The sequence below is a fragment of the Benincasa hispida genome, chromosome 4 (assembly GCF_009727055.1).
Source record: "Benincasa hispida cultivar B227 chromosome 4, ASM972705v1, whole genome shotgun sequence".
NCBI classification, from domain to species: Eukaryota; Viridiplantae; Streptophyta; class Magnoliopsida; order Cucurbitales; family Cucurbitaceae; genus Benincasa; species Benincasa hispida.
The window spans coordinates 10199606-10211543 of NC_052352.1; the positions used below are offsets into that span (position 1 = coordinate 10199606).

The window sequence follows — 11938 nt, forward strand, 5'->3', positions numbered from 1 at the left end:
CTAGAATGACCATAGGTAACATGACCTCAATCCTGAGTGAGTTGGGAACTCCTGCTATTGAGGGCGGTCCTTTGATTTGTATGGGTGCAAGTGGCCAGGTCGCCGATTCAAACCTACCATTTTGGGGATTCGTCTGATTTGGGAGCTGGGAACTCAACTACACAAGATGACATTCACTTCTTCCCGAGTATAAGTAGATAGATGGCTCCCTTAAGGGCTGATTTCGGAGCTTGAACGATGTGGCACTACAACACCTTCTCTTCCGAGAGGTGTTCACACATAGTTGGACTATGTTGTATGTTCATTAGAGGAATAAATGGTACTTAAGGAGTGAGATGTAACTACAGGGGCAAAACAGTAAATTGGCCCAACTTTACTTACGAGCATCTGTGAAGGGTCATCGTATTCATGATTGGTTATATCCAATGGGCACAGAAATATATCTGTGGTAAGAAGAGTTTAGCTATTGGTCTTTAGTGGAATCACTGATAGTTAACCAATGGTGAATCTCGTGGCTAAAGAGTTTAGTCAATTATTCATGTACCGTTGGAGCTTCGAGCCACTAATCCATTAGGTCACCTGGATAGCTTGATAAAGTCGAGAACCAGTGTTTGGTTAATTTGAAATGTTCAAATTGACAAGAAGAAGTTCAATATATATGATATAATTGGACTGGTTAATATAATATGATATAATTGGCTAAATGTATGAGATACTAGATATAAATATGATTTATTCAAGTAGAGGAAAAATACTATAGTAGATATATGATATCAAACTATAAGATATAAATATAATATAATTAAAATTTATTAATTAAATTAATTGATTAATTATTTAATAATTAACTAATTAATCCACGTTCGTACGTGGGAAGATGGGGCCGCGAAGGTTATGGTAACCGGCGGGTTAAAGTTTTGAAAATCGTTTTCATTTGATGAAATAATTGAGTCGTGCATTCTAATCGCCCGAACCCAAAAAGAATCTGTGAAAGAGCGATCACGAGAGCCTATACGATATAAGCTCATTCGTCTAAATGATTGTCTAGTTCACACGTTCTCTAAACGATCGTATACCTCTTTCCTAAATGATCGTTCAGTTTTTCCTAAATGATTGTGTAGCTCTACTATACGATAAGTGTCTCCGCTATACGATAGCAGAGTTCTTCTCGCACGCGCTTATCGTCTACACGATGTCTTTTCCTCCATCCTCTACCAAACTCACCAGAGCCCACTCTTTGGGTTTTTGATGCCGAGGATACTCGGGTACCCCTTGTAGCGGTGTTCTCCCCGCGGCCTTGTTCGTGTACATTTGGATCGTGCAGTAATAGTTGAAAAACTCGTCGGGTGCTGATAGATCGGTGGGAAGTTTTTTCTGCTGCTTTGGGTTTACACATATGAAGACAGTCTTCCTTTGGTATGAATCTCTTTTCCCTATGTTTTATTATATTCTGAGTATGCCATTGGTGAGTTTAATATGCATAACTGTTAGTATGGAATGTATATCGTCTATGTTTCAGTCACTGTGAAATCGGAGCGATCTAAGCTCGCTCATGGAACTCTCGGTATGAGATCCTTCACTTTGAAGATAGGTTTCCTTTTAAATCAAGGAATAGTGGGCTCTGGTTCAAATGGTATAACCCTATTTAGAAATCCTAACCCTAGAGAGGAAACTGATCCAGAACCTAGAAGAAGCAAAAGAGCTAGAATCGCCAAAGATTTCAGAAATGACTTCCTGACCTACAATGTAGAAGAAGACCATAAAGATCTAAGAGCTGTCCTATCCTCAGTAGATGGCAACCTATGGCAAGAAGCCATAAATGATCAGATGGACTCATTTAAGTCAAATAGAACTTGGCACTTAGTAGATCTACCCTCAGGATGTAAGACAATAGGTCGCAAAGGGATCTTAAGGAGGAAACTTAGACCTGATGGGACTGTCGAAAAATTTAAAGCCAAGTTAGTAGCGAAGGGCTTTAGACAGAGAGAAAACATAGATTTCTTTGACACCTTCTCCCTTTCACTAGAATTACATCTATTCGTGTCCTGTTCTCTCTTGCTGCCCTTTATAACCTTGTAGTACATCAGATGGATGTGAAAACCGCTTTCCTAAATAGTGAACTTGAAGAAGAGATTTACATGGAACAACCTGAGGGTTTTGTTGTCCATGGTCAAGAAAATAAGGTGTGTAAATTAGAAAAATCTCTCTATGGACTAAAACAAGCTCCTAAGCAATGGCATGAAAAATTTGACAACCTTATCCTATTTAAAGGTTTCAAGGTCAATGAAAGTGAGAAATGCATCTACCATAAGTTTGATAATAACCTCTGCACTATCTTGTGTCTATATGTAGATGATTTATTGATCTTTGGGTCGAACTTACACGTCATAAATGATGTAAAATCAATATTGAGTTCGAACTTCGACATGAAAGACTTAGGAGAAGCTAGTGTAATCTTAGGCATAAAAGTAAATAGGTCTAAAAAGAGAATTTCTTTAGATCAATCTCACTATATAGAAAAGATTCTAAAGAAATATAATTACTTTGAGTGTAAACCAGTCTATACTCCTTATGACCCTAGTGTCAAGTTGTTCAAGAACACTGGTGACAGTGTTAATCAATCTGAGTATGCGAGCATCATAGGCAGTCTTAGATATGTTGCCGACTGCATTAGGCCTGACATAGCTTATGCTGTAGGACTACTTTGCAGGTTTACAAGCAGACCTTGTAAAGAGCATTGGAATGCTATAGAAAGGGTTATGAGATATTTAAAGAAAACCCAAAACCTAGGATTACATTATCAAAAGTTTCCCACTGTCCCGGAAGGGTTCAACGATGCTGATTGGAACTCTTTTTCGGATGATTCAAAGGCTACAAGTGTTTAATATAGCTGGCGGAGCTGTCTCTTGGAAGTCCAAGAAATATACTATTTTAGCCCAATCTACGATGGAGTCAGAAATGATAGTAATATGATGACGGCCAGAAATGCACGTCATCTTAGGCCTTTTATTTAGAATTATAAGGGTTGTTAAATAAAATATGCGGCGAATATGTTAGGAATTCATGAGAAAACGAGTTTGCGTCGATCGACAACAAGAATCTCAGCTAACCCACTATTATGCGTTATTATGCATTCAATTGTCTATCTTTGTAGGTAACGCAGGAAGTGATGAGCAACGGATGCTACACACCCTTGCGCCTAATTCTAGGACGCATGCGATGTATATGCGATAGTGTCGAGAAACCTATTTCTAAGCCTCCATAACCCGCTCACGTCTCTCACACATAAGCGTGATGACCACATACCACCGTATTCTACTTCTGGACGCATGCAATATCCTATCCGTAGGGTGCATACACTGTGTAATAGCAAATGAAGCTTATCTCTAAGTTCCCCATTCTTGCTTATGCGATCTAATCCGCTCTCTCGAGTCTTAGATTTGGTTTTTAGACTACTCTCCCAAGTATGCCTAAATGATGAATGATGCACTCATAAGACAAGGTAATCGTATAAACCTGGATGATGTAAGATTATTCCTATTCCTAGTGAACACTTGCTTATATTGCTTAATGCGACCAACCACTTACCCTATCGGGCAGTTAGTTGTTGCTGATTTTACTCATAGACAAGCATTGCATCCGCTTATAGACAAACATTGCTACAACTTCACACTTAAGGTTTTCTCACAACATTCACGCAACGCACACCTCCTATGGTTTGCTACATGCTTCATATTCCTATGCCGCATGATTAAGTATGCGATACTCTAACAATCTTACTCAATGATGCAATGAAAATTAAGGATACTAAGTAAATGAAGATGGATATGGAATTGAAGGAAATATAGAAATGCATTGATCACAAAATGTATTAATTCCTTAAGCCAAAATGTAATACAATACAATATAAGGAAAGAAGAGAAATAGAAAAGCTAGCTGGAAGCAATGTCTTGCTTCCAGCAGATGTGTGTCAAGGTTGCCGGTGGTGCCATGGAAGGGCGGTGGAGTAGACTCTCTCGAGCTCTGACTCCAGCGAAGGCTCCGGTCGTCACTCGGAATGGATGAAGGAAATGAAGAACTCTCAAGTTATCTTCTCACGCTTTCGTCTGGATCACAAGGATCCGCCCTAAGGCAGGGAGCCTCAGGCGAAAAACCTTGGATGATTTGAAATTATGCTCATCGGCTTCTATTTATAGAGCTTGATCGACGACAACATTAATAGACTTGCTCTGATTCTGACATTCACAGCGTGATAGTCCTTTTCTGAATCTCTGTTGCTAACGGCGTAGTAGGTGAAATGTCAACATCATCTTTTGATTCTCACGAGGTATACGTTGGTGCTTGCATTTCACCAACCTTGCGTTCATCCCTCTACTATGGTTATCATTATATAGCCGCAATCTCCTTGCGATGACCGCATTCGCTCGATGGCCGCAACTTCCTGTCTCTTATACACATCTAGATGTGTATAAGAGACAGACCGTAACTTCTATGCGATGGACGCATGTGGTTGATGGCTGCAACATCCATGTGTCGAACGTATGTGTTCGCCTTTGCGATTGGGAGATTCCCCATAGGCGGTTGTCTTTGCGATAGCCCGGCTTTCGCATATGCGCCTGCTTCCTGCGTTACCTACAAAGATAGACAATTGAACGCATAATAACGCATAATAGTGGGTTAGCTGAGATTCTTGATGCTGATCGATGCAAACTCGTTTTCTTATGAATTCTTAACATATTCGCCGCATATTTTACTTAACAACCCTCATAATTCTAAATAAAAGGCCTAAGATGACGTGCATTTCTGCCCATCGTCACACTAGTGACAACTAGTGAAGAAGCAGGCTGGCTTATAAGTCTGCTATCAGAGATTCCCTTATGGGAAAAGCTGGTACCATCCATATTGAACTATTGCGATAGTATTGCAACAATCGCAAAAGTTCAGAACCGTTATGAAAACAAAAAGAGACGTCAAATACGTCGTAACCATAGTACCATTAGAGAGTTTCTCACTACTGGTGCAGTTAGAGTAGATCACATACGGATTGATGAAAATTTGGCAGATCCTTTGACGAAAGGACTGGCCAGAGAAAAGGTTTTCAGAACATCTGAAAGGATGGGACTCATGCCTATCGAAAAATGAATCACAGTGAGGAAAACCCAACCTGTAGATTAGAGATCCCAAGAAACAGGTTCAACGGGTAATAATTGATCACGAGTGATATATAGTGAATCATGCTAAACCAAATACAGAGTTCCATTCCTATGACTTAAAGTCTGAACATGATATCCTGAAACGTAAGAAAGATTGAACTCAGTTCTTAATGAGATCTATACTTAATGACAAGTGGGGTACCCAGCTACAAGAGTACCCTTGATAGACTCACCTGTGTGAATGTGGAAGTGAAGGCCGCTTCCTATGAAGTTTATAAGCAAACTCTCTAGAGCATTCACTAAACCGGGATTCATGTGCTAGACCTTAAAAGCACGGGCTTTCGTACTACACCCTAATAACACTTTGTGTGAGATGCTGTTAGAGATAGAGTTCAAAACCAAGGGTTACTCTAGTATATTTTGAATCATATACACTATGTAAGGGTTCAAGTCGTAAGACACCTTTGCTTATGCACAGTATTGTATAGACTGAAACTGCTCGATGAAAATCTTTCCTCTCTTCTCGTTTTGTTTAAATTTCTAAGTGGGGGATTGTTGGGTACAAATTTATATTTAAAATTATCCACTGATTATATTTAAAACGGTCCATTGATTATATTTAAAATGGCCCATTAATTAATTTTAAAATGGTCAGTTGATTAATTTTTAAAACGGTCCGTTGATTAATTTTAAAACGATCCGTTTTGATGCTGAAGGCCTATAAAAGGCGAGGCCTTCAGCAGTTCATGACAAAGAATTCATTTTCTTAATTCCCACTTCATTTTCCTCTCCTCCCCCATCTTAGCTTTCCGAGCAGTGATTTTAGAAAAGGTGTACGTTCCGATCAGTAACGGTGCATTTCCGATCGGCTTGATTTGGCTATTTTATCTTGGGGACGACATGGCAATTTTCAGACCTGCTTGCATACTTGGGCAGAGCCGCGAAACATCTTAAAGAGAGTGAGCTCCGCGACTCAACATATAACGAGTTTCTGTTTTGCAGGTTTTTCTCTTCGCTTGACCGCCGTGCCTTGACGGTTTTCAGTTAGGCATTTTGAGGGCCCTGCCGTTTCCAACAGAATCTAGGGACACAAGTTTTTCCTTCCGCATCTTTTTAGTTTTTGCCTTGAGAGAAAATAAAGAGAACTTGTAACTTGTGTAGAAAAATAAAGAAGTTCTTCATTTCTCCCAAACAATTCAAGTAAATTCATATTTCCAATACCTACTTTATTTACATCAATTTTTCTTTATCAATTTTTATAATTTCAACCACTAATTTAGTCTTCTTTTATTAACTTTCAATTTACATAAAGTTTTATTATCATTTCAAACACACATATTATATTAAACATTTGCCTCATCAATACCAACACACTCATTCCATTCAATCATCATAATTTTTCATTCCATAAGAATCATCATTTCACTTCTCTCTTTGCCATGTGTCAATCATGCATAATTCCACTAACTCTATCTACTCCATATTCTTCATGCTACATACACATCACGTGTCCATTTCTTCCTTTTCTTCCATGCTTCATTCCATGTCTCATGCAAATGGTATATGCCACACACACATCATGTGTCCATTTCTTCCATGCTTCATACAATGCCACACACATATCACGTGTCCATTTCTTCCATGCTTTATGCAAGAAGAAGAAGAAGAAGAAGGAGAAGAAGGAGAAGAAGGAATGAATGACGACGACTATGTTTATAGAGTTTATCAATTAGTATGACTATACTTTTTTTTTTTTTTTAAGCAAATAGAATAACTATCTATGAAGTATGATGATAGTTTTAGCAAATAGGAAAACCATCTATGAAGTATGATGATAGTTGTTATTACACTTTCAAACTTTCAATTATAAAAATTGACCTTTAAATTTATATAAGTGTTAAAATTGGACCCTCAAACTTACATGATTATAAAAATTGTACAATTGAAACTAATAAATTTGTATAAATTTGAGGGTCCAATTTTAACACTTACATAAATTTAAGGGTTAATTTTTATAATTGAAAGCTTGAAGATATAATTACAACTACCGAATATATTTTAAGAGTGATTTTTGTAAATTGCATATTTTTTAAAGGTTAACAATAAATTAATATTTATTGAAACTAGGCTAAGTAAATTTCAACGTTTGCAATTACATCTAAAAAAAAATAACTATTCACTATAAAAATTGACCTTTAAATTTATATAAGTGTTAAAATTGGACTCTCAAACTTACATGATTATAAAAATTGTACAATTGAAACTAATAATTTGTATAAATTTGAGGGTCCAATTTTAACATTTATATAAATTTAAAGGTCAATTTTTATAATCACAAGCTTGAAGATATAATTACAACTATCGAATATATTTTAGGAGTGATTTTTGTAAATTTAATATTTATTGAAACTAGGCCAAGTAAATTTCAACTTTTGCGATTACATCTAAAAGAATAATCATTCTATCATTCATTCACTCTCAAACCCTAAAATAAAAAACCGCCCATTCTCAAGGCTCTCACAATTGATGCTTTTACTCCATGGCTCAATCATTCCCATTTGAAGGCTGGATAAGAGTGGCTCTTATCGTCTTGAGCTTCGACAAGACGTCTTTCATGCAACTGCGCTTTTCAGGCGAATCTGCAGTGCAACATAGTCCAATGCCCATTACATCAACGAAGCAATCATACTGTTTAGTTGAGTCAATCTGTTGTTCTTGATAGTATAAATTGGTGCCCAACTCTAATAATGTAGCGTCCATTATTTCATATATGTCCTTTGGATAAGCCAATTGAACCCATTTGATCAAATTGAGATCTCCTGAAAAATATTCATAGGTTGGACATCTCCCTGTAAATAGCTCCATCAATGTTACTCCAAAACTGTACACATCTCCAGCTGTTGTAGACTTTCTTCCCACTCCATATTCTGCATTATCAAAACGGAGAACTTGCTTGCTTAGAGTAAAAAATTCTAGAAAATATCAAGTTAAACTGAATAGTAGGTTTTACATGAGTTACTAAAGATGAAATCTATTAGATAAGGATTTTGTCGTAATTGAAGAATATTTTTTCACTGAGCACATAAACTAAAGAATAGGTAATATTGTATTGAAGTTACAAATGTCTCTATCTTCTTTTTTGGGTTCGTATTTAATTTTCTTTCCATCTCTATTATTATTATTATTTGATTTTAAGTTATTTTGCTCGTGAGTTATCATGTTACACTATGATGTTTGACTTTTGCAATATATTTTAAATTTAACTTTTGAATAAAAAAAACAAAGCTTTAATGTCAGCTAACCTGGAGGAACGTAGCCAATGGAACCCTTTAAGACATGACTGGAAGTTATGGACGAAGACTGGTTATTTCCTCCTTCCACCAGTAAACGAGCTAACCCAAAATCCCCAACTTTTGCAGTCATGTCTTCCGAAAGAATAATGTTGCTGGGCTTCAAATCACAGTGAACAATTGGAACATCGTAACCATTGTGGAGGTAATCCAACACAGAGGCAACATCAATGGCAATGTTCAATCTCTCAATTAAATTTAACCCACTTCCGTCTGCATGAAGTTTATGCTTATGAATCCATGAATCCAAGCTTCCATTACTCAGAAACTCATAAACCAGAGCAAGAAACTCCTTGTGTTTGAAGTCTATGCTGGAGCAGGAAGTGATTAGCTTAACGAGATTTCGATGTCTTACGTTTCTTAAAGCTTCACACTCTGCAAGAAAGCTCCTCACAGAACCAGCCCTTTCCATGTTAATAACCTTGACAGCAATGGCAATCCCCTGTTCCAAATAGCCTCTGTATACAGTCCCAAAGCTCCCTTTTCCAATCAGATTTTCTGGGCTGAAGTTCTGAGTTGCCAAACAGAGATCACGATACGAGATCATTTCAGGCTTCCCCTTTAGCAATTCACTTGATTGGAATGATTTATCCTTTGATTTTCTTCTCATGAGGTAAACCACAGTACCAAATATAAGAAATATTGCGAACACTGCTGATAAAACAGAGACGACCACAATTTTAATCACCTTTTCTTTTGTCTTTGTCACTGCACATGAGAGATTGAGTTCATCGCAAAGCTTTGGATTGCCTTGCAAGTAAAGATTAGTGATATTTTCCAACTCTATTGGAACAATTCCCTCAAGATCATTGAAAGAGAGGTTCAGAGTTTGAAGAGCTTTTAGTTGTTGAAGTTCATTAGGAATGGGGCCTGAAAGATGGTTTGAGGAGAGATCCAGATGCTGGAGGCCTCTAAGATCCTTAAAAGTTCTTGGGATAGGACCTGAGAATTCATTGTTGGCCATTATCAATACCTCCAAGCTTTTGCAACCACTAATTGAAGGAGGAATATTACCAGAGATATGGTTACTAGAGATATCAATAGTAACAACATTTTCTAGAGATCCAATTTCTTCAGGAAGTGGCCCACTGAAAAGGTTATTGGAAAGGTTCAAAACCTTGCTTAAACCAGGCAAGGCAAGAGTGGCTCTTGGAATACGTCCATTGAGCTTATTTTTGGACAAATCCAAGGAAAGCAGATTCATGTAGTTCCCAAAAGAGGTGGGTATGTTACCTACCAAATCATTTCCTGACAGATCAATTTGATTTAACATTCTAAGATCACCCAAAGAAGTTGGAATTCTACCAGAAAGTTGATTCCTTGCCAAACCAAGCATTTGAAGCTTTTCCAATTTGCCAATTTGAGAAGGGATTTCACCTGATAACGAGTTGTCACTCAAATTCAGGAGAGACAACCCCTGCAGATTAGAAATGGTGGAAGGTATATTCCCATAAAAACGATTCTCTCCCATGTACAACTTAGAAAGATCCTTGGAGAGATTCCCAATGGAATCCGGAATCACACCCTCGAAATTGTTCCCATCAAGAGCTAGAAAGGCAAGGCGAGAGCTGTTTGTCAAGGAGGTGATGAAGTTGAGGCCTCCATTTGCATCTGAACCCACAAATTTGTTGTATCCAATGTTGTACATTAAGAGATCGTGAAGCTTCTCGAGACCAGGTGGGACTGTCCCTTCAAGTAAATTGTGGGCAAACCGTATGACTTGTATTCTTGTAATGTTATGCAACGACTCAGGAATTGTTCCTGTAAACTTGTTGAAACAAAAATTGAATACTAAAAGATTTGGGAGTTTTTCTCCAATATCTTTGGGAAATGTTCCCCAAAGTTGGTTGGAGGCTAAGGCCAGAGTGATTAAGGAAGACATGTTGAATATGGCAGGAGGAACAGTGCCAGAGAGGTTGTTAATGGTGATAATCAAGTGCTTCAAGTTTGGAATGGCAGCCAGTTGGGTGGGAATGGAGCCAGTTATTGAATTTGTGCCTAAATTTATGGTAACAAGGGAAGAAAGATTACCAAAAGATGGTGGAATTTCACCATAGAGTTGGTTTTGTGCCAAAATCAGAACTTGGAGTTTGTTCAAGCGGCTGAGCTCGTCAGGGAGTTTCCCATTGATTTTGTTTGACATCAAATCAAGGATCTCAAGATCAACCATTTTGCTGATGTTGGAGGGTAATTGGCCTTGTAAAGTGTTGAAACTCATATTCAAAACTCTCAAGCGAAAAAGATTGGTGATTTGATGTGGGATTATCCCTGTTATTTGATTGCTTTGAAGTTGGAGTGAATGAAGGAAGGAAAGGTTTCCAAGATGAGGATCTATGGAGCCGGAGAGTTGAAAGCCGGTGAGATTCAAGCCAACAACTCGTTTGCCATCTCTGGTGCAGCTAACGCCGACCCATTTGCAGGGAGATGAAGTTTGATCGTTACTCCAGGAAGACAGGGGATTTGGAGGCCGAATGTTTTGAAATGCAGACTTGATTGCAAGCAGAGCTTGTTTGTCTGTGTCAAGATTCAGAGTGGCTGACACAACGGCCGGAAATGAAGAATATTTCAAAGCTATAATGGCAGTGAAAATGGCAAATTGGAAGTGGGTGGAGTGAGAAGCCATGCCTGGATGGTTGGACTTGAATGGCGGAAGAGAATGAACGAATTTATAGTGTAGAGTTCGCCATGAATGGAGGGCCCAGCTTCTTGAAAAAGATGATTCAGTAGAGAAGGCACCATTTGACGGTCAAAATGCTTAGCATGATAGTTGAAGATGAGAACTTCCAGTGTGAATTTTATGCCCAAGACCAAGTCATTTCTTTTAACTTATGGTGGTGATTATTAAGAAGCGTGAGATTTAAGAATTACTCTACAACGGTTATTGTCACAATATGACTATTGAAGTTTAGTCCAAAGTCCAACCATTTTATGTGACTAATTAAAATTCGTTTAGAATGACTTATCAAATAGTTTTAAAAAAATCAATTAATTCACATACATTTTTCCTCTTAAAGTTGAAAATTCGATCCCCATTTCTATTATTGTTATATAAAAAAAGTTCCAAAAAAAGTTGTTAAGTGTTGAAATAATATTCTTTAAACCAGTAAAATACCATTCCAAACAAGTCCTTAGTTAATTGGTAAAGAGTTTTTAATTTGCTAGGATAAATTATGGTACTACTAATTTAGTTTTTCAAGATATTAATTTTGAAAAGAATTAAAGTATTTGACAGATTTTAGAAATACTTTTATTTTAAATCTTTTTATCAAAAGATTTTTAATAAAAATATTGTTTTGAAAAATATTTTTTTTCCTAAATTCAACCCAAACATGTGTTTGGATTCTCAAACACGCCACCTAAGCCTTCGATTAATATTGGATGTGTAAGAAAGGTAGTGCTGTTTCACCCGTGCTGTTTATTGCAATCGGTGACTGA

General features: G+C 37.4%; 1 protein-coding gene across 1 annotated transcript; it reads right to left on the bottom strand.

The window, feature by feature from the left end:
- Positions 1-7545: 7545 nt before the first annotated feature.
- LOC120075345 (probable LRR receptor-like serine/threonine-protein kinase At3g47570) lies at positions 7546-11182 on the bottom strand. The gene is made up of 2 exons (XM_039028647.1): positions 8456-11182; positions 7546-8080 (listed from the first exon to the last, which is right to left on the bottom strand). The coding sequence occupies exons 1-2, from the start codon at positions 11124-11126 to the stop codon at positions 7698-7700; spliced, it is 3054 nt and encodes a 1017-aa protein (XP_038884575.1). The 5' UTR covers positions 11127-11182; the 3' UTR covers positions 7546-7697.
- Between the last annotated feature and the right edge of the window lie 756 nt (positions 11183-11938).